This window comes from Protopterus annectens, chromosome 17.part0 (genome assembly GCF_019279795.1).
Source record: "Protopterus annectens isolate FY-2018-M chromosome 17.part0, PAN1.0, whole genome shotgun sequence".
Lineage (NCBI taxonomy): Eukaryota > Metazoa > Chordata > Ceratodontiformes > Protopteridae > Protopterus > Protopterus annectens.
Window position 1 is genome coordinate 640437309 of NC_056751.1, and position 25141 is coordinate 640462449.

Below are 25141 nucleotides of genomic sequence, written 5' to 3' on the forward strand. Positions count from 1 at the left end.
ACATAGTATAAGTGTTGCTCTACCTCATTAATACTACTATCAGCATTAGTATAGGTGTTACTCTGCCTTATTAACACTACAATCAGCATTAGTATAGGTGTTACTCTACCTTATTAACACTACTATCAGCATTAATATAGGTGTTACTCTACCTTATTAACACTGCTATCAGCATTAGTATAGGTGTTACTTTACCTTATTAATACTACTATCAGCATTAGTATAGGTGTTACTCTACCTTATTAACACTACTATCAGCATTAGTATAGGTGTTACTCTACCATATTAACACAATCAGCATTAGTATAGGTGTTACTCTACCTTACTAGCACTACTATCAGCATTAGTATAGGTGTTACTCTACCATATTAACACTATCAGCATTAGTATAGGTGTTACTCTACCTTATTAACACTACTATCAGCATTAGTATAGGTGTTGCTCTACCTTACTAATACTATTATTACTATGTATTACTGTGCATCATCATCATCATCATTGTTAGTATTGTTACTCATTCTGGACCAGACTTATATAGCATATTCTTTCATAGTGGTGGTTTGGATTGATCAACTCAGTATACATGTTTTTAATTTATTCTTCAATTTTGCCTTTTTTTATGGGAGGGTCTTCTTTTTCCCTTTGTAAGGTAGGGATTTCTTTCAGGAAGCATTAAGGAAACTATTTTGTCTGACTATCACTGGCGATTGCATCAGTCTTTCTTTTTATATTTTAATGATTTATTGTACCCTGCACTGTACTGTGATGAGTATTTGCTAATATTATGGCATGGACTATGATTTTTTTTTTTAGTTTTTTGCTAAATTTGGTATTCTATAAGAGTTGTATTTTTTTACAGCGTAGTGTTTTACTGTATAGTTTGTGTTGTTTTCTTTTATTTGCAAGTGTTATGCTCATATTGCATTTTAATTACAGTGCTTATATTTACTAGTACTTTCTGAATGTAGGGGGTGCAGTACTGTGTGTGAACTATAGCCTTCTGATTAAGCTGAAAAGGAGTGGCAATTGATGCTTGATGGCACAGGTAGGCCTGAGTGTGAACCAAAAAAGTCCACTGGGTTGTTCTACCCTAGTTAATAAATAAAAATAAACTAAAATAATAAAGTTGTGAAGACAAAATATATGTTGTAGTGTGTGTGTGTGTGTGTGTGTGTGTGTGTGTGTGTGCTTGTGTGTGTGTATATATATATATATATATATATATATATATATATATATATATATATATATATATATATATATATATATATATATATATCTATATCTATATCTATATATATATATATATATATATATATATATCAAATGTATGTATACACAAATATACCTATTAATAAAATACTCTCTCTGATTAGTTTACAATAATTTCAACACTCCTCGTTATAGATTTAAATAAGGTATAAGGCTGAACCGATTGGTTTCTTTAAGCCTTCACTATCATATGCCTTTAATTTTAGTAAAATGCACTTGAGAATGGGATGATTTATATATGGTTATGTCACCAAGGGAGTCAGAATAAATTACTGGAAGTGGTGGTGCTTTATACATATTCTCCTACTTTAATGGTTTCTTGTATTTTGCCTTTTTGTTGCAGGAGTGGTGCAGAAGCGTGAAGTCCTAGCAGCTGCAGTTGGCCAAGTTGGGGGCAGTGCAGTTTTGGGTTGTGAACTACTTGAACAAGAAGTGGGACGTCCACCCTTGTATGTAATCGAGTGGGTACGATTTGGCTTCCTTCTTCCCATTTTCATCAAGTTTGGATTTTATGCCCCACGGGTGGATCCTCAGTATGTTGGTGAGTACTAATTATGTTTCTTTTTCTTTTATTAAAAAGGATCTACAGAAAATCCAACAATCATTTTCTTATATTTATAGTTAGATAAGGAAGTCTTTACAGCCACAGTGATACATAGTCATAGATACTGAAACTGCTGTATTTGGAGTAAATACACTGCAAAGGAAGACTAACTTAGCCTAGTGAAATGACTATGCCTTCTTAGTACAGAAATTAGATAATAGGACAGCTGTGTACATGCTGGAGTGTCACAGAATTCGTACTATTTTTGATGGTGAAGCAGTTATGTGTGCAAGGTATAACAAGTAATCACAAGAGACACTGAAGAATGAATGGACCATGGGAAATCCTACGTGATGGTTTTAAGTAGACAAGTAGTAATAACGAGGCAGCAAGAAGAAGAAATGCGATGTTTCAGCCAGGTCAAAGACACTTAGCAGTCAAGAGTATTACTTACAGATGCATTTGATAACTTGTTCCTAGACCAAGCATGCACCAAAGAAATGTGGAACTGTGATGGAAGGAAAACTGCAACAGGAATGTTTAAGCTTTCATCTGATGTCAGGTTCAGGAGTAGTGTGTGAAATCTTTTCAGAGCTGGAGTGGGGAGTGTATTGAACAGCCCTCCTAAAGTGGTAGCAGTTTCACAACCATGGGGTGCATGTTTAGTGCTTGGCATAGACATAATGCATTTCTTTTGAGGAATAACAGAGTGTTGATTGTTGGCTATCCATAACTCACTGCTTATACTGTAAGCATTAACACTGGTAGAGGGTAGACCAGGTTTGGCAAATTTATGCTTTTCCACTGTCAAAATTTAAGTCAAGTCTGATCAAAGGTCAAGATTGTTAGTACAGTAACAGATATCTTATGTACAGTAGCAAAGTCTGAGTTATTTCAAACAGAATGGTAGCTTATTCATTTGGAGCATTTTATCCATTACTCATTCATGGTTCTTCATCTATTTTCATATTGTATTGCACAGTCAGCTGCATCTTATTTCTCACATCACGGTAATATCTGTGTTTCTTTGTATGACTTAAGACGACTGCATACCTATTCAGCATTTTTGTGGAAGGCTTTATTAACTCTATCCATCTAGAAGAAGGCATCTGTATCACATCATCTGATTGGTACCCCTACCACTAATGCATAAACTATCTGAGGACCTATTATCTGATTTTTAATCGTAAATTCTAGGTAAAAGAAACTTGCTCCATTTTCTCTATGAATTTAAAGAAAAATGTATAGACACAAATGCTGACAGGCAGAGGAAGGGAAGGTTAAGACTCGGAGAGTAAACATTTGTGAGACTGGTTGTATTTAGTACAGCATAGTTCCATATGTGCTGCTCATTTTACAGGTGACCTAGTTAGTCATAGCTCATTTTCAAACCCTATATCTTTATTATGACTTGTTCTACAGGCCCAGTGAAAAAGGAAATTGTCCCAAGCACAAAGCCAAACATCCTATTCCTTTTTATATTGCAGAAATTCTGATTATGACCCGATCTTATACCTATAAGCTGTTTTGCTGTATTCTGGTATTGATTTGTTGAGTTTTCATTTTCCCTATGGTTTGGAGACTCAGTAGAGCACATTATAATTAGAGGGGCAAAGGTCCATAAAGTGACATATATAATGCATAAGACTGATTTGAAAATTTAGAACAGTAGTTCAAAGCCCCACATTGCTCCATTCAGCCAAATTGCTTTACAGTTTTATATCAGTCTAATTGCTACAAATGCAACTGTTAGAGATACAGAAAAATAATCTGTGTTATATTTGACATCTGAAGGTCTGTAATTGCTTGATATCATATTTTGTGGTCTCCGGGTTTATTGAACATTTCTGGACTGTTGTTTTTAGTGTTAATTTTGTGATTCTGTAGTTTATTAATTGTGTTTCATTTATTAAGGCTCTTGCTTGGATTGTATTCATTTTGCATTTGTCTTTATACGAGAACTTACTATAAGTATGTTTGAACTGTGTAATAGTATTAACTCTACCTGTAATATGATTTATTTTCCCTTAGCTCATTCCCCGAGTTCTATATTACAAATTGCTCAGGTTTTAAGCACTTTAAGTTAACTGGTGTGATTCAAAATAACAATGGACACGGTGCCAAAGCTACAGTACTCACAGAACTCATGACAAAGGCATGTTTTAAATATACAGTATTTTCTGAGTTGTGTGTAGTAGGTGACATTATAATACACATGAAATTATTTTATTACTGGCGATATAAATATTCAACTTACTAGTGACACATCACAGCATTTGAAATGTCAGTCAGTGTTTTCATATGATTTATTTTTTTTTCTCATTTGTCACGTCACATTCCTGGATCATGGCTAAAATGGATCAGCCTACTCACCTGGTTAACAAACCTAATAAATAAAAATAAGTCCGTAAATAATTCCTGTTACATATGTTACTAAACAACCTGATATGTATCTTAATAAATTGGTTGTAATTTTAGTAAATGGCAGTGTGTCAAGCAGCATTGCGGAGTTTGATTATTTATTGTATTGGATATAAAGTTAACCATGTAAGCATTTATCCAAATCTATTGATGAGTTGGATAAAAAAATCCGTGCTGACTTTTTATTCTCCAGTTACAAGACTAACTATAACAATTTGTTCACTAAAATAAACCAACAGTGCAAAAAGTTATTTCAGAATAAACTAAAGAAATAAAACAGAGATTTGGAACACTATTCAAACAACCAAATTTATCCACAGCCGCCTGGTTCCCATGGTAACGCCAACAGGAATTTTAGCAATGTGGGGAGGCAAGCACTGCCCCCAAATGCAGGAGATGATGCCAACACTTCTGAAAACAGTAGCAATGACCAAGAGGTCCCTTTAGAAAATGGGGGGATTTGCAGGTCCGAGCGAATCCAAAACAAGGAGAAGGAAAGATATTCGAATGGTCAGGAGGACCAATACAGATGGGAAGGAGCGAGACCAAAGAAACAGAAGCAGTGGTATTGGAGGTAATTGAATTTGTCAATGTTAGTGGTGATCCAAGTTGCTGTTCTGAACCATTTACCACTGTTATTAATGACGAAGGTGATTTCAAACTGTTTAATTATTCCCAAGAGCTTGACTGCCAACATGCTAATTTGCTCTCCAAAGGACTATCTTTCATTCCCGCTAAGAGAGCAAATATTGTTGAGAGTTTAATTGACCTTAAACTATTTTGTAGAAAAGTGAATTTATGCTTAATCATGCCCAACAATGTAAGGTATAGCAATGTGTTGTATCAGCCTAGTGTCTTTAACCCCCCTTTTACATGGTGTTATTCAACAGTTTGAAAAGGCATGAGAAGTAGACATACGAAATATATTGAGTAATAAAAGCGAATGCAAATTTGCTAATTTAAATATTGAAGAGAAAGAAATTTGAAAAGACTTATGTGATGATAACTCCATTAGGGTGATGAAACCGGACAAGGGGGGGTGGGCTGATTGTTATGGATAAAATTGATTATTTGAACAGAATGAATCAATTATTGATTACTGATACGTATGAAGAAGTGTCTGTTTGTGAAATTAAAATTGCCTATGCAAAAATAGATAGGGCTATGTTGGACAATGGTTATCGATGGGCAGATTTCTTTTGATGAATACAAATATATGTTAAATGACCAACCAAAAATAGCTCAAATATTTGGTATACCAAAAGTACATTCAGATATAAATAACCCCCCTTTTAGACCTATTGTGGATGGTGGGAGATCAAAGACATGCTTTACAGCAAAATTTTTAGATCTGAATTTGAAAAAGGTGTTGGTCTCATTAAACAAGTATGCAGGGACACCTGGGATTTTTTGACCAAAATGAGTGCAATACCTTTTAATTCTGAACATATTTTTGTATCTATTGATGTTAAAAACCTTTTTTCGGTCATCCCTCACACTGCAGGCATGGACTTTTTTGAGCAGCAGGTAACTAAACAGTTTGATATGACAAACTGGAGAATAACAGCAATGGTTAATCTGATGGAATTGGTTCTCAGACACAACTACATACATTTTGAAGTTCAGTTATACAGACAAGCCACAGGTGTGGCAATGGGGGCAGCTTGTGCCCCCATGTTTGCCAACTATGTAATGGCAGAGTGGGAAGAAAGATATTTCTTTAATAGTCCATATGTAAATTCCTGGGGGATTTACACCAGATTTTTGGACGATATCTTTCTATTATGGAATGATACTGTATAACGATTGGAACAATTTTTTGTTTATTTGGAAAATACTGTTGAATTTTTGTCTTTTTCTACCCATTTTAGTAGTGAGTTTATTCATTATTTAGACATTGCACTAACCAAAGACAGAATAGGGGGCATGTTTGTGTCCAATGTTTATAGGAAACCTACTTTTTCTAATATATACCTGCACTTCACCAGCTGGCATCCGATATATCAAAAGAAAGTTGGGAAGGGCCAGCTGGTGAGAGTGGCACAGATGGTTTCTGATATGGACAGTTTTATGAGTGAATGTGACAGGGTTCTGGCGATGTTCAAAAAAAGAGGTTTACCCATGGGGATTTTTGGAAGAAAGAAGGGATGAAGTTGTGAGAAAAAGACAAAATGGTGTGTTTTCACCACTATTGGATACTGGTGTTTTGGTTGTGACCGCCAGTAATGGAACAGAGAGGATAACAATATGAGTTATATCCTCACTTACAGCCTGGACAATAGGTCTATTTAAATACAATTGAAAAAAATTGGTGTATTCTTGCAAGTGATTTGGACTTGTATAGTAAATTTATGGAAAAAATGGGTAGTAAACCAAGGTTTGTGTGTAGAAAAGGGGTGTCAGTGAAACAAAGATTGGAAATTAAGAAGAGTCAAAATTTCAACACTATGCAAAACAATGGCACCAAAAAATGTGGGGTGTGCCCACAGTGTCCATGAATAATGTGTAGTAATCATTTTACAGTAAGGAATGTAACATATTATGTAAAGGGGAGGTATAACTGTGATACGAAAAATGTGGTTTATCTAGCCCTGTGCAACCAGTGCTCAAGTTTTTACATAGGTAAGATGATGAGAAGGTTGCAGGACCATATGTATGAGCATTTTGCGGACATCAAAAATTGTAAATCCAATAATGCCTTATATAGACACATTAGTAATAATCCTACCCATAGTTTCAGATTTTTGGTGGTGAAAGACAAAGAACTACAAGGGAGTGTGATTGATGAGCATTTGGACATGGCTGAATTAAAATGGCAAATAGTGCTAAATACAACTCACCACCCAGGGTTGAATGACGCTTTATCCCTGGTCCCTGTGTTAAAACTCAAACAATTGAATTTTAACTGAAGAGTGTATATTTTTAATTGGTAGGAGATGGTCATGTGATGTTTTAACTGTTTGTCAGGATGGTATTTAAATGAAATTGAGTGTTTTATGAGTTGAGTTCTGAGGAAGTTCCAATGTGAATGAAAGCGCTAAACACTGTGAAGTTTGTGGAATACGCAATTTGTGACTTTATGGACTTTTTTCTTCTTTTTTGGGAAACAGTTTATCGGTTTGGAGTTACTGACAACATCTACAGCATTGTGGATTAGCTGTTCTGTAAGCTGTCGTCTTGGGCTGTGTTTCCTTTCAATGGTTGGTTTGTGATTTAGTCATTAACCATGTAAGCAACCTAATGGAGAAGAGAGAAAGATACATAAACATACACACACACACCCACCCACACCACATTCACTCACAAGCTAAGTGCAGCACACACAACAGTAAAACATGTACTAAGGACAAATAACACTTAGATAAATATGTAGGATGAATACATATTCTGTAGTAAACATTTATCATAATTTAGGCAATTGTTTTTCTGCCTTTAAAAAAGTACAAGTGATGATATTACTGGTCACTTGTTGAAAGGTTCACAGGTAAGTACTAGGCTATCTGCCCGAGGGCATCTATAAGCCTAGCCAGAATGTGTTGGCTTTCGCTGCCTGCTTAGATTAGTTCCCTGTGCCTTGGTCCAGCAGAGCTATTAGTTCTCTGTGCCTCTATCCAGCAGAGCCACTGCAGTGATCCCTGGGGTAAATTTTGTTTCTCATCCACTCATCAAGGTTTCTCTTGAAGAGTGTTAGTGAGGGGCTCTGCCTAATGTAAATTGAAGTCCTGTTCCAAAGCATGGGGAGTCTCTGGGACAGGAATCTATCCCTCCAGCACATCCTATTTATCCTTGTGGTGAGGTTTATATCCCTAGAGCATGTGGCTCTTGGGGATTTGTTTTTTTTTTTAGGTGTAGAATGTCCATCAATTCTGTGTTGGACATGGCCTTGTATGTCAGGCAGAGATCACCTCTGAGTAAGCGGTATGCAACCGAGTACAGCTGGAGTTTCTTCATTCGGGCTGCATAGGGCATATGTTTGAGGCCAGTAATCCTCTTGGTGAGGTACTTCTGTGGTCTTTCCAGCTGTTGCAGGTGCCTTGTAAGGTACATCCCAAATGGGTCATTGTACTCTATGATGGGTCTGATGAGTGATGAGTAGAGGGGCACAATAACCTCTTTTGTTCTAGATGCGAACCCTTTTGTGATTAGGTGGGCCACATAGAAGGATTTTCTAACCACCTTGGCAATATGATTATCAAAGGAGAGATTACTATCTACTTGGGTCCCCAGATCCCTTATTACATTTTCTGTATTTAGGGGACTGCCACGTATGTGGTAGTTCATGGGTACTTTGTTTTTTCCAAAGGGGATGACTATGCACTTTTTGGCATTTAGCTTGAGGCCATGATTTTGACATCAGGTATCTGTCTCAGTGAGACCCTTCTGGAGGATGTCTGTATCAGCTGGAGAGTCAGTTATGGCCCCCAGTTTGCAGTCATTTGCAAACTTGGTCAGCCATAGTCCTCCTGTGCTTGCCTGTACCTCTGAGAAGTATATACCAAACAGGGGGGGTCCCAGGACTGAGCCCTGGAGGATGCCACTTGTAACTGGTTTAGAGTCGGACCTAGAGCCTGCAACTCTCACCATGTGGGTTCTATCTGTGATCCAATTAGCAACCCATCATGTGATGTAGGAGTTTATGTTCAGGCTGGTGAGCTTGTCTATAATACCAGAATGGGGAATGGTGTCAAAAGCCTTTGTGAGGTCTAGGTAGGCTGTGTGGACCTCCTTTCCTTCATCTAAAGCCTTGGTAACGGTCTCAAAGAAGTCCACCAGGTTTAGGAGGCATAATATGCCCTTAACAAAGCCAAACTGGGTAGAGTCCAATGTTTAAAGGTTCCCTATGTCTCTGTTAATGAATTCCATGATGATGTGTTCCATAGCCTTGCAGACCAGGATAGTCAGGCTTACAGGGCGATAGTTCCTGGGGTCCGTTGTGGCTCTACCTTTGTGGAGCGGGATAACTGTTGCTGTGCGCCACTCTATGGGTATGTAGCCTGTAGAGAGGTTGCAGATTTGTGTTTCAGATTTTATGATAACATTCAGTTGTATGATACATATAAGATGTCATGTAAATAGCGCTTAGTTTTCCTGGATTTTTAATTCTCTAAACATTGTGTAACTGAAGAATGTTATGGATAGTCTATTTCCACTTTATTAAGTGAAACAAAACTAGCAGTCTAGGTGGTTGGTATTGGATGTGTTTTTAAGCATTTTGAAGTCATTTGACTTCCCACCATTGTTCATATAATGCTGCATCAGTTTTTAACTTTAAAATGAACGAGAACAGAGTATATTCAGAGAATTTCAAAATCTCTGAGCAACAGACTAAGTGACCACCTTTTGTATTTGGCGTTCGTGGTCCTTCAGTAGGAAGGTACTAGAATTCCCTATAAAGGCTTTGACAAGCGGCACAAGCATTAAAAATATATATACAAAAAATAAAAATAAAGACTCAAATATTTTGTGAAGCACAGCAGAGCATTGAATAAAACACTTGAATATTTAGAAAGAAAACTGTAAAACTTTAAGTTTCTTTTAAGCTTCATTATACAACTTGTGTAGCAGGGAGCCTCCATAGATAAAATCCCTGCCTCACATCCCCAGGGTCCCGGTTTTTTTTTTTTTTTTGGGGTTTCCTTCCAGTTCCCAAGAACATGTAGGTTGATTGGTTATTCAAAAATGTCCAAGCATAATGTATTTAACCTTGCCCTCGTGGGTCAGGTATGTGCATGCACGTAAATGTATTTGTCTTTCATTAGCTGGTTTCTACAAAATGAAATATGGGGAGAAGACAAGATGAAAGAAGTAAACTATAAATAGATGCATGAGATAAGATATACACCATCCTGAATGAAGGATTCTAAGTCCATCTATCTACTAAGGATTGTACAGAGTAAATGTTGCAATGAGGTGCAGAATGTTTTATTTTTAACATGCGCTATTTTAACCTGATGTTCTAAAGTAAACTTGTACTTTTGTTCGAAGTGTCATTTTGACAACAGTTTCTCCTGTGATATAATTATGTATTAGAGGGAATGTAATGTTCTGGCTACAAAGCTCTTTTCATGTGTACATTTCTGAGAAATGTTTGCACTTGCCATTATATTTGTACACGAGTACATGCGCATGCGTATGTGGGTGTTGGTATGTGCATGTCTAAGTGTGTCCTCACACATATATGTGTACTTGCAATGTATGTGCATGCATATGTGTACTTTCAATTCATAGCACTGATGTCTGCAGAATCATAATATTGTGATATAAGCACAATAATATAGTCCAGACTGTTTTGCATTGTTATTGTGTAGCAGAGAAACTACCCGCATACTCTGATATTAAAAATTGCAAAATAAGCATAGAAGACTAGTTGTAATTTGTTGACTAAGCTGGAAACAATAACAGTGATACAGATCAAAAAACATTGATATGGCTCAAAAAGTACAATCTAGGAGTTTTGTGGAGGTAGCATGTACTTAAAATGTGCTTGGCAAATGTACCTTCCACCATCTCAATGGTTCAGTGACATTTTGTCATGCTTATTATTAGATTATTAAGCAAATACTAAAACAATAACAGCAGTATGTCTGCTGTTTTACTATCAAAGACAGAAAGTCAGCTTCAGACTAGCCTGAGGGTACCTGATGAAGAATGGGCATATGGAACTGTTGTTACATGATATGTGTAACACTTTAACTAAGCTCCTCAGTCTGACAGTATTCAAAAGTAATATAAGAGTTAAAATTAATAAAAATGACATGAGTTTTTCTCAACCAGAAGTGCAGTTCACTGTTTTACCACTTTTCGTTCTGCTACTTCAAGGATGGTTACACTCTGTGAATTTGTAGATAATGTTTCCATTTATCATTTGTATAGTTGTTGTTGTTGTGTCTTTCGGCTTTTCCTGGTTAGGGGTAGCCACAGCGGAACTCGGATCCGCTAATGATTGGCAGTAGATTTTTACATGCCGAGTTGCCAGCCCTGACGCACAACCTTAAACAAAGATATGCCCATTCACGCATGTGTCCACACAGAAGACGCTTTAGCTGAGAATCGAACAGGACAACGTCTTACTGGCAGGCGACAACGCTACCGCAGCACCAGTAGTGCATGTAAATAATGCTTCAATTTATATTTCTGTTTGTAGTGTATGCTTTATACTACTGTTTTCTCTGTTGCTAATTCAACGTTTGACTCTGCCAATCTTTATACAAAATGTTTCACTTACTTTATTTTTTTGTTCTTGTTTATATAATTTATTTCTTGTCATCTGCAATGTCCTGCTGTTGTTGTCCAATATTCTTTCATTACAATTCCTTGAAACTGATTGTGTCACTGTCAGTTGTTGTTGCTGCTGATCATTTATTTGCACTTTTTTGGTGCAGGGTTCAGGTAGTAGCTAAAAAGGGTCCAGCGCCCCTTGAACCACCTTACTCATTTGTGCTAGCCCTAACACTGTCCTGGCCTCTAACTCCAATACTGCACCTTACCTTCCAAAAATTATTTTCCCTAAAAGTATCACTATACAAGACAGTCATACTGCACATAAAGAAAAACGCACACACACACACACACACACACACACACACACACACACACACACACACACACACACACACACACACACACACACAAACCACACACACACACATCCCATTACCTATCCCATCCCAACCTACAAACACAGAAATACACACACTTGCGCATACTCTATAACTCCAATCTACAATATCGTCCCACTTACAGTAACTAAATACCACATAAAGATGCAAAAATCTTCTTTTGCCAAAATGCATGCTCAGTGAGACATGCATTCAGTAAAAAAATATCACAGCTCATTTTGCTGAATGTTCTTTTCCTATACAAAGTGAGGTCTTTTGTGATGCCTTGTTAGAATATAGAGCTTGACTATGGTGTCAGTAGTTCTAATTGCATGATATAAATTACTTATTTATTTTTTCTTATTGATTATACAGCCTTGTTGTATTCTGCACAGATTTTGAGATAATTCTAAACCACTGAAAGGCACAAGAATGCTTTATATGCTTTGGGCAAAGAGAATATGGAGTTCTTACTGCAAATGAGTCAGAATGCCCAACGTAACTGAATAATGACAGAAAAGTGATACTAATGTTATTGAAAAAACAACACTTAGATTATTTTGGAAAACATTTTCTTTCAAGTTTGCTCACAGAGCTTTTATTACTCCAAATAAGATTGAGAAGATATTTTATAAGGACATATATAATTGCTGGAGTCAAAATAGTTAAAGTAGATGGCAATGTTTCTTTTATGGCTGTGATGTGTTAGAAGAATTTTGGTTGAGGTCTCATTTGCTTCTAGAGATCATGTAGTCTGACAACTTTATCAAAGCTTTTGTGTTATTTAATGCTCTGGTCCCCAGGTGTATTGAAAAAAAATTAATAATCTCTACTCTGGTGTCATAGCTCTAGCAAGGAACATAATAAGAACAATCTGGAAGAGAGTATTTTTGGTATATTGTCATTCATGTGCATTTGTTAGGAGGTGACAGAAAATGTGATACTAGAGCAGTTTTGGTTTAATGTCATATATGTGCCTTTGTTAGGAGGTTTAAGAGAATGCAGTGTTGTGGAACTTTTGGTACATTGCCATGCATGTACATTTGTTAGGAGGTGACTGAGAATGTGATGTTACTTTGGTGTATTATCTGGCATGTACCTCGGTTGCAAGGTAACTGATATCCTCGAGTACTAGCAAGGTATTGTCATACATTTAGCTTGTTCACATGGTAACTGACATCCCCAAGTACTAGTGAAGTATTGTCATACATGTAGCTTGGTTACAAGGTAACTGACATCCCCGAGGACTAGCGAGGTACTGTCATACATTTAACTTGGGCACATGGTAACTGACATCCCCAAATACTAGTGAAGTGCTGTCATACATGTAGCTTGGTTACAAGATAAATGATATCCCCGAGTACTAGTGAAGTGTTGCCATACATGTAGCTTGGTTACTAGGTAACTGATATCCCAGTGTTGTCATACATGCACCTTGGTTCAGAACGGATAGGGTCATCGTGCTAGACTGTGAGCAGGGTGTTAATGTACATAGCTGTTATGTTTGTAGTTAGTTACTAGGGAGTTAATCCTTGGAGCAGAACGACCTACATCAGCTGTTACTACCTGCCAGTAGTAGATCCACTCAAAAAAAGGCCTGGGGTGAATTTTGTGAGTTCCTGTCTGGTTATCTAGATGAGTCTTGAATGTAGCTAAGGCTTGAAATGGATGGAGGGTTTATCCAATAGGTGAGAAATATGCTAGGATAAGACATGTCACACCATAGCCTTTAACTTAATAGAGTGTTAAGTCCATTGTACATCTGTTTGAGGAACCATTACTTTTACAAAGACGTAGTAGGTCTAGAAGGGTGAAGGTTTTTCATGCCCCCCCCCAAAAAAAAATAGATTGCTACAGGGGAGTCTACAGAAAACAGAATACAGGTAATTTTCTGTATAACTCAATCTGTTTTGGGCAGACCAAGAATGTAAAACCAGTAAACAAGTGGGACAATTGGCAGAGGAGGGATGTGCAGTTAAGAATTTGCAGTAGAACTTATTATATGATTTCTTTCATTATAGTGGTGAGACTTTGATTAACTTTTATTTTAGGCATTTTGTCTGTAAAAAAAGAAATGTGTGTGTGTGTATGTATATGTATATATACATACATATACATCCGTTCAGAGCCCCTTTTCCCATTTTTGTACATGAGGTTGAGGTGTCATGTCAACAGTGACAATAATCTAGAGCCAAGGTTCATGCCATTGGGTGGGTAATCCTGCCTGGGTTGTTCTTCCATGCCACACATGCACTCATATCTATCTACAACCAGTTTAGAATGTTCAGGCCACCTACTGCACATCTTTAAGATGCATATACCTGTGTCTGTTTTATATATATATGTATATATATATATATATATATAGAGAGAGAGAGAGAGAGAGAGTATTCTTTTTGTCTAAAACTATATTAATTCATTACTAAGGTTGCAGGCTGTGTAGGCAAATGTCTGACAGTAGGCTTTCAATCCATATGTCACATTCATTTTCCACACAGAAACATACACGGAAGTTAAACATTGTGAAATACACTAGAACATCACTACCACAGCAGAGCATCCAGAAGCTACTTAGGTTTCTGTAGCAGCCAGTAAGCATACTTAATGGGCCAGATAACCCTTGCCTATTAGCACACTGTATTTCTGTCTATGAGTGTTAACAACCTGTCTGAACTTGTTAGATTGCATACTAATTACTGTTTAGTAAAGTGATAAGGTATATCCGCATTCCAAATACGATTACGAAACAGAACTTCTGGAATGTAGGTGTTCTGTGTGTTATGTGCATGAGTGGGTTTTTGATATGTCTGGGAAATCTAGTCCTCAGCTGAGCACTTTGAGAAAGATGAAATGATCTGCAGTGAACTATGCAATACTGTTTTGTTTTCTCAGTAAAAAGACTTTTTGTTTTGTATTTTAGATAGATAACACTGGAGTACTGTGCACCTCACTTTTACCATAATTAGTAAAGATCCCACAGGAAATGACATTGTCATTTCAGTTTTGTGTAATCTAAAGTAGGAAAATGTGGGCATTATCCCCACTGCCAATGCTTGATTTCTAGAAATGCTGGATTTTATTACATGGAAAATGGGAGGTTGAAAGCTGTTGGAAAATCTGTTGAGTTAAAAGTGATTGTCATGGTTGTCGGTCTTTCTCTCCTCCGTAACCAGCATGACTGATGCCCATTAATTGTGTTCTGTACATATATCCTGTATGCAAATGTGTCCATGACACTTCTCAATAATCCTGATGGTGACTTTAACAGAGAAGTAAGGGACACAGCTGAACTGGCAAGAATTGCAAAAAAAAAAAATCAGTTACAGTTAATTTATTTGAGTTTTACCAGTCAAATACTCTACTGTGTCAGACACTGTGAGATGATATCAAACAGCCAGAAATGTAAGGTCTGCTGGGGTGAATCTGCTTCTAACTAAATGCCATAAAAGCTGGTTGGAATTGGCCACATTCCTCATTTCAGTGAAGGATGTGGTGTTCACTAATAGGAACAGGTAGACAACAGATTATTTTTCCATTGTTAACACTAGCTAACACATTTATTGACCATATTTGTGTAACATCACTTGATAAGTTTACTATTCCAGTGTGTCTGTTTTCATTTTATGTATGTCTAAATGACTGAAAACTTTCCATTTATGAGACCAGCTTTACTGTCCACCTCTTTAAGTTTCTCATTTTTAAACAGTTTTATAATCTTTATGTATAATATACATTTAATTAACTACTAAAGTGTTATATCTAGTGACATTTACTCTCTTCCCTCTGTACATCTGTAGCCTTTGATATTTATAAGGATTTTCACTTATCACCTGTCATTATGTTCATTCTATTATGGACAAATAAGGTCAGAGAATCCCATGCTGTGAAGCAATCAGTGAGAAGTAGCATTTCTACATAGCTTTTAGACTTTTTAAATTTTTTTTTTTTTTTTTTTTGGGGGGGGGGGTCATTCTTAGTTATTTTTATCAACTACATCACCACCATACCTTGAGAACAAGACAAGTTCCATGATGCAAAAATAAACTTTTTTCTCCCCACATCTGATTTCAGACACTTTTTGGTCAGATGGCTGACATGGGCATTCATCAGGGTGATGTCCTGAGATCCTTACACTATACTGACCCTCATACATATGTTAATCTTAGTTTTCTGTTCTTGTCCAGTCCCTAAAAACATATTATACGATAGTTGTACTGATCCAGAAAATGCTTACAATGACTGTATATTTAACAAAACTGTCACATATATGTTTATGTTGGTGCTTTAACATCTGTGTATATAGATGATGTAGTAATGATGCTGTGGACATTATTGACTATAGCACCTCCTATATGACATTAGAGTGAGCTAACTTGTAAATAATACTTGTTTTTTATCATAAAAGTCTGTATATTTTACATGGTGACTTCAAAATTACCATGTAAAACACAATGTTATATTGAAGTACTCTGATTTCCTTTGTCAAGTTGCACATCCTAGCAAATAAAACATGTATATGTACATTAAGTAGATAAATACTGTTTGATAGATTAGCCACTATGCAGGAGTCCATCCTGGCTGATTAACAAGTACAGTGCTCTTCTACTAGTAGCCCTTTTCGTTCAGCAGGAAGGTGGGGTGAGGGCATTAGAGCACTTTCTCATCCATTGACAGAAATGTTTCTTTTTGTATGTGCTGGGTGGTTGTTTAGAATGATGGTGGCGGTCGTGTACATTAGTCAGAAACTCTGCACTCTCTGCACATGATCACTGTTGACGGTATTCTACATCTAAAGCAGGCCCTATGGTTGCACAATGATCACAGATGCATAGGTGAGACAACTGTAGCTGTAAACTTTAAATACAATTGAAATATTTCCTCTGCCATATATGCAGTTAACCTGAACATTTTCTATTATAATTCTAAGCAGAAAAGTATAAAAAAAGTGATACAGGGATACAGGACTGGGACCTTCTGATAGTATGCTTTTAATTTTTGTGTTTTATTAGGAGCATTACAGCAGTGCAGGTGCATCCATGTGTGTGTGTGTGTGTGTGTGTGTGTGTGTGTGTGTGTGTGTGTGCGTGTGCGTGTGTCTGTCTGTCTCCAAGTACATTTGCTTACTTAGTGCTCACCTAACTTGCCTTACCAACTTCACTCTTATCTTTACTTACCTCATTATTACATTTGTTTCTTGACTTTCAAGGACAATGCTCAAATAAGTATACAGTTTTAAAATTGTTACCTCTTATAGTCTCAATAAATTCATGATCTCTTTGTTAATAACATATTACAGTTGTGCATTACTTTTGTATTTGGAGAGAGACATAATCATGAGCATCTTAAAGGTTGAACATTAACAAGTCAAGAAAACAGAGTGTTTTATTTACCGGTGGCTGTCTTTTGGTCTCAGAGAATCCAAAAAATGATACACCCTGTGATATGCCCCACACTGGAGAGGGATATTCACTTGGAATGCAAATGGATACACTCAGTATTTCCAGATACAGACCTCCCTGCATCAAGCACAATTTGCCTTAAGAGCACACAGGGAACACACTCAGCCCGGGGTCTTAGTTTTTCTCTGTCTCTTTCTAGGTCCCCATTAAGGCTTCCCACTGGCACAGTTGTAGGGTTAGGTCCTCATCCAAGTGTCCAAGCCAAGTCCTCCAGCACCCTCTCTATGAAACCAGTGCTTTGCTCCAAGTATCCGACAGACACACATACACACACACACACACACACACACACACACACGCTCTCTTTGAGGTTTAATTTTCAAACACACACGCACACACACACACACACACACACACACACACACACACACACACACACACACACACACACACACACACACCTGGAAAAGGCTGGCACAGATTACCCATTCTATGAACGTTGCCCAGACTATAAGGTAGATTCACTGCCACCAGTCAGCTACTATAGGTCTCTTAAAAGGGTATCCAGATATACTTGAGTGACAAGTGGTAATGTTGACCAAACAGCAAGGCATTCAGGAGTTGCCAAAGTTATCACCAAATAAATATGTGCAAATACTCTCAAAACTTGAATATTTTTCTACAAGGGCCAACCACAATGAAAAGTTTAAATATATTTAATAATAAATAATAAAAGATCATGAAAATAGTATATATCTATTTATAGTAAACACCAGAGTTTCAGTCACAGGAAATATTAAAAATAACACAGCTGGAAAGATTCACACAGTTACAGAAAAACATATTTTCCTAACTGATGTAGAGAATTACTATCCCTGGTCATTTATTAGTACAAGGCAAGATGAAGTAGGTGAGCTGTCTTCCTCCTTTGTTGGGTTCCAAGAACAGACTTCCCCTGTGACTTCAGTCTCCTCTAATATTAAAACATTATTTCTGTACAGAATGACATTACATACATCTAGTCATCTGACTTCTGGTTCCCATGTTATCACCAACACTAGAAGCTGTCAGGATTTTAGCACCTACATGTCAATAATACAAACACAAGAACATTGCTCAAATATGGTGTAGCTGCTGGAAGTCATGAAACCATAAAACACTTCCCTTCTTTTTACAAGAGCTAATAAACCATACTTCTTACAGACATTGCATCTCTGGCTTCATTCAAAACTGCAAAATAACATCTTTATGGCCTAATCCTAGTAGTTTAATTTTCTTACTATTTTTGTAGGTTGAGATTAACCTCTTTTTTCCAGTATCCTATGTCAAAACATATACATTGCAATAATACATGTGCATTTCTTTTCCTTCCAGCAGGGTGCACTTTTGATACATTTTAACACAATCAGTCTTTACAAATACATTTTTAAACACAAGCATCTGTACAAATCAGTTTGCTTTACAAATGACATATCATTATTTACTAAAGTCCAGCTAGCTATGCTGGCATATGTTACAAATCCACTGCCCTACTTCTCTTGGTATGGCTGACAGTACCACCTATTGTCACACCTCCATGCTGGCTAATTTACTTGATAAGTTTCCATTAGACTCAGGGTCTGTTGTTAAATGTCCAAAGAAAGTAGGTGTTTCCTGCCAACAAACAGGGTGTCCTCTTAAGGAGATGAAGGTAGCCTCCACCATGTAGATGGTTGACTAGCTCACCAAATATCTGGATATTTGAGTGGATGCAGATCCCTGACAGATGATTCAGCTAAATCTGAAACCACTTTGGGAGGAGTTGTTTGTGAGCACCTATAGATTGAAAAAGCTACATTTGAGTTGATGAGATAAGGTCACTGCTGTTAAGCTAATGTTTTACTCTAAAATCTATTACATTAAGAGGCATACCCTCATATCTCCAACAAATAATTGGTTGGTGAAGGTTTGGAACCTGATTTGGCAGTCTGTATGGGATGGCAAGAAATGCTGATCAATGAAAGAGGCTTTATTTTCTACAGTACGAAATGGAGGAGTGTGTTTACCCAACCTGGGGAAGATTAATGGATGTTTTTACTATTAAACAAATCCAGGTGGGATTACACTGGTCAAGGAAATGGCTTGATCAAATTTAGAAATGGACAGTCTGGGCTTGACTTCACATAAAGCTATCCAGGAAACAACATGGATACTGGTATGGATACAGCACCATAACAACTTTCTACTCCCTCACAGATGACATCCTATTCAATATAGACAAAGGCAACCAGACAGGAGCTGTCTTTATTGACCTCACAAAAGCCTTTTATCTTATTAATCATAACTTACTATTTGACACATTAACTGAAATAGGCATTAGTGATGATGCAAAACTTTGGCTTGTTGATTTGCTCACCAATAGATCCATCAAGGTGAATGAAGGCATTGTCACCTCTGAAACAACTCCGCTTATGAAAGGAGTCTCCCAGGGTTCCACTTTAGCCCTTCTGCTGTTTTTCTATATTTATCAACAAACTCTCATCTGACGACCCTCAGATACCTATAACTCTTTATGCAAATTACTCAACAGGTAATGCTGCGGTGGTGGTGCTGCAGTAGCATTGTTGCCTCACAGTAAGACGTTGTCCTGTTCGATTCTCAGCTAAAGCATCTTCTGTGTGGAGACATGCGTGAATGGGCGTACCTTCGTTGAAGGTTGTGCATCAGGGCTGGCAACTCAGTATGTAAAAATCTACTGCCAATCATTAGCAGACCGGAGTTCCACTGTGGCGACCCCTAACCGGGAAAAGCCGAAAGATACAACAACAACAACATGGTTATCAACAGGTCAAACAAATCCCACTCTATTACACAAACTCTGTTCCAAGATGACCTCCAAACCCTATACCAATGGCTAATAAGCCAGAAACCTATACTCAGCCCCTCAAAAACAAATGCAATGTTATTTAGAACCAACCAAAAACAGCCAAATTACCCATATTCCTTAATATTAGAGATGTTAACAATAACGCCTTTGAAACTACCACATCCTTCAGGTATCTTGGTATTTGGCTAGACCAAGCTCTTAACTTTCAACTACACATTCAAAACACACAGAAAAAGATCAACACATTACTGTTCTGGGCAAGCAAGATACCTCCTCTTCTGTCCAATCCAGCCAGAGCTGCCACAGGCCGGAACTTGAATATGTTCTACCCATAATAGCTGCAACCTCAAAACTAAGTAACTAAATAAATGCAAGGCCCTTGCAAACCATCCCCAGTACAATCTGCTGGTTAATTACTTACTCTCCCATTAATAAACACCACTGCCTAGCTCTCACCAAAGCTAAATGTCTCCCAGTACATCCCTGCTAAGATCACTAATTCACAAAGCCCTTGTTCCTAAGACATCTCCCCTCTCACTCATAAACTTTTCACCAAACTACCAATATATAATCTCAGGGTTGTCTCTCAATCTCAGCCCTCCCTACTAATTCCAAAAACTAAACTTCATTGTACTGAGCATGCATTCCCCATCCTGGAATCTATGCTGTGGGACTCCATTTTACTCTCAATCAGAGGTGTCCAAATGTACTCAGACTTCAGACAGCAGCTCAAGGAACACTTCTTCACCCAAAGTGCAGCTGAACTCACTTAGGTCATGTTACATGAACCCCTGCTGCTCTTTCATACCCCATTATCTTTGTTTCATCCTTCCTTCTCCCATCTTGTCATCCCCTCACTTACTGCTACTCATTCATCCTACCTCCATCTTCTCTTTGCATCACTCACACTTCTCTCCTTTCTACTCCTCTTCCCCCTGCATGCCCCTCTCTCCATTTCTCTGACTTATCCCCATGGTGTTCTTTCCTGTAATTATTCTCACTTGTCTCTTGTAACTTTTTCATGGTTTTCAATATTATTATATGCTGCTATTCCTGTGGCATAATCCGCCACAGTCATCATGGCTACAACTTATCCAAAAAGCTTTGCTAAGCATAATTCCATTTTCCATCCATGTTTTGACATGTAAACTGGTTCTTAAACTAAATGTTGTGCCATATTTTTGCATCTGTAAATATGTATACGCATATCCTTTTATCTGTAAATATGTTTTGTTAATTTCTTATGTGATCCTATTCACCTGGGTTGTGCCCGCAAGTGGTCCATTGAGATCAGTGCACTACACTATTAAACAAAAATAAGTAAATAAATATATGATAATGATATAGCCATCTAAAAAAGTGTAAATATTTATTTTTCATTAAGAAAGTGAAGTTGCATTTAGGAATATTGTAAAATCCACTTTTTTCACATGTTCTGTTGTATGATCTGATGGAACAGTGAGTTCTTTTTTATGCATTTGTAATAAATGAGCGTGATGATTAAATATCTTTATACATTTTAGAAGTCTTGCATTGTACTTTCTATTAATAACACAGACAGAGCTGTTTATTTCATAAACCAGTGGCTGGGAGCTGGAAACTCATTTAGAAAGGAGAGTCAACATGACCCACTCTTTCCATCCAACTAGTCTGCTGAAATGCTACATTTGTGTTTGTGCTATATCCATTAAATTGCTAAACCAAATATAATATCAGATGAAGTGTAAAATATTTTCATGTGTTGCGCAGAAAGATGCTTGTAAATCTAGTATTAGTTGATATGCTGTTTTTTGAGAACCTTTCACATAAAAGCAACAAGTATGAACACTGACTCATAGTTACTACCTGAACAGGTAAGCTGCTTATCTTGTTCTGTGTGTTCTCATCATCTGCAGTGCTTTCACATATAACTACATTACAGTGTTCAATACCCCTTATCCCCCATGTCTCTGACAACCATGCTTCTCAACTGTACAGATTTTCACAGAATGTCCAGATTTTGGTCTCATATTTTTGGTACATTTTTCATAAAATTGTGTTTTTTTTTGGAAAAATAGTAGTAGATCATTAGGATTGGAGTTCAAAAATAATGAAAGACATTTAAGTTTTAGACTTCATATCCTTCAGAAAATTCATGCTAATGCAAAACCTGTTATTCTATCAATATTCTGCATGAGCAATATTTAAAATGTTTCCTATTTTTAGGCCTTTGGCCAACTTTAATTTATTCTTTTGTCCAGATTTCGTCCTCTAAGAGGTTGAGAGATATGTTGACAACTGTTAAGTCTGTAGTGTATTTCCTATCATTTTTAGGAAGGACTTCTGATCTCATCTGTCTTCTATAAGAAGTCACTTACAGCTTGCCAGCACATTTATTTCCATGGCTAGGAAGGAAAAGGCTGTTCACCATCAAAAGATTTTACCTCATCAGCATTCCTCAGATATTGGTAATATCAAAACAAGGACAGAATTCAAGAGTTTGTAGGACTGGTATTATTACGCTATGTGGAAGATAAAACACTACTGATTGGGTAGGCTCCACAGTTTACTACGATGGTACAGAAGTTGGTGGATGTGGTGATTACTTCTGACAGAACATCTGTCTCTGTTTATTTATTTATTTAACATTTGTTTACTGGGAAAGGCCAACTCGGAACAAAGCCAATTTGCAGCAGAGGCATGGGGAGAAACATTCCAGATGTATGTCTCTGTAACATGGGAGGAAACAGGCACACCCGGAATAAACCCGCATGAACACAGGGAGGACATGCAGACTCCACCCAGAAGGTACTCCAGCTGAGAATTGAACCGGAGAACCTCTTGCTGTGAGGCAACAACGCAACTGCTGCACCACTGCACCATCTATTATTTACATAATGATGCACTATTTTGAGTTGAGATGAAGACACAGAGTTTTGTAGTTTTAACCAGTCTCATTTCTTCAGTGTTATATGGTGATAGTGTGATTTGCTGACTTATAGCACATTTTGCTGTTCTTCTGTACATTTGTTCCAGTTTGTTTAGATCATTTTACTGGGAGTGAAGGGGCATAAAGGAGGCTGGGCAGTAGAAGGGAATAGGGCCATTGCTGTGAGAGCACATTTTATGAGATATGGTTTAGTCTTTTAAACACACATTTTTGATATGTCTTATTCATAACATGTGTAATACTTTTAGATTTTGGTTTAGGATCTTTGCTTGGAAGTATATACATAGGCATTTTTATACCCCAAGTAGACTCCAGAGAATTTTTCCTCAGATAGACAGCAAATGTTGGAGGTGTGATCTCAAAGAAAGAGATAATTGGGAGAATATTTTCTGGGAGTGTAATGAGTTGGCAGACTTTAAAGATTTCCTGCAGACTGCTTTGTCAGAAATACTGGGTGAGCAAATTGGTGTAACTAGGGAGATGATTTTGCTTAACTGTGATACAGAATAGGAATTGCCTAGACATAGTAAGGCCTTGCTGAGTCTAATTATTGTGGCTGACAAAAAAAGCAATTACTATTAAATGGGATTCAAAGTCTAAACCAGATTTTCCAGAAGTAATGAATATAGTAACAGAGATAAAACAAGTGGAATTGGGATCTTTAGAAAAGAGTAGGAATAAATCACATAGGAAAAATGGGAATTTTGGGAACAATGCAGAGGAGGAACGAGGTTTAAAAGAAGGCTGGATCTGAATGAGTTATGCAGTGTTTGACTGGCAATGACTGGATAGATTATAAGTGATGTATAATGTTTGCAACTACAGTTGTGTCAACATGGTTTGTAATGTATAATGTTTGCAACTAGTATTGTATCAATATTGTTTTTATTTATATAAATGTAAGATTGCCTATGTCATACGTGATAATTTAATAAAGATGTTTCTTGTTAAAATAAATAAATAAATGTCCATAGTTGTTTGGTCTGTGGTATTTGTGGATTTCATTTATGAAGACATTTAGTAGTAGTAGCCCATAGACTGTTATGTTGTTGTGGGAAGTGATTTTTATTTATTTTAGTTTACATTATGTTGGGGTAGGGGAAAGAGAATCAGTGAAGTTTTTTTTTTTTTCTTTTCCACACAGTTAAAATATGATTCTGTGACTGCATCAGCAAAAAAAGAAAAAAAGGTTTGTATTTGGCATTGGAGTTGACCTGTAGAGGGCTTGGAACATGTTGGAGATGTCACCAGCTTGTTGGACTGTTGCTCCTCCTTGTTTTATAGCAGTGGGGATTTCATGTATGAAGATGCTTAGTAGTAGTAGCAGCCCATAGACTGGTTCGTATGGAATTATTACTGTTTTATGAAGAAAGGAAGAGAGGAGAGAAGCTTTATCAGTAGATGAATCAACTGCATTACTGAGGAATCACTGTTTTGATAGGCTGCTTGGAGTACTGGATGAAATGCAGTCTCAAAAGCTTTAAAAGGCTCTAGGAATAGGAATGCTGATTAATTATTCTCATTCTAATCTGGTTAGCTATGTGATGATGTGAGGTATTGCCAGCTATAGCAGCAGACGTAGGGCAGTAAATGTGTAACATATGACAGCACAGCTAGATGGAATTTGATAAAATATTATATGTCATTTGTACAGCAACTTGATTTGTAAAGATGCTTGTGTTGCAAAATGTATTTGTGGGGTTTGCTTGTGTTGAAAAATTATCAACAATAGGTCTTGCTGGACAGAAAAGAAGTATACTTGCATTTAGTAACTGATTAAATGTATGCATTGTAACTGTTGAAATAAATATATTGTAACAGAGGATACTGGAAGAAAAGAGATTAATCACAGTCCAGCTGCTGCAAACTTTGAAAAATGTTCTGAAATTAAATTACTGGGCCTAGAATAAAGCCAGAGACACAATGTCTGTAAGAAGTATGGTTTGTTAGTCTCCTGTAGGAAGTGCATAAGTGTTAAAATTGTTTTACACCTTCTAGATGCAGCAATAAACTTTAGCAAAGCTTGGGATATGTATTGTAGTCAAAGTCAAAGTAAACTTTATTGTCATTTAGAACTACACATGTGTAGCCTAAAATAAATTTTGTGCATCA

At 37.0% G+C, this 25141-nt stretch overlaps 1 protein-coding gene across 1 annotated transcript in view; it reads left to right on the top strand.

The window, feature by feature from the left end:
• The window catches only part of IGSF9 (immunoglobulin superfamily member 9), a 1174198-nt gene that overhangs the window by 387967 nt on the left and 761090 nt on the right, over positions 1-25141 (top strand). The window contains exon 3 of the mRNA XM_044059432.1: positions 1616-1813. Coding sequence (XP_043915367.1) covers positions 1616-1813 — 198 coding nt within the window. The remainder of the gene's footprint in view (positions 1-1615; positions 1814-25141) is intronic.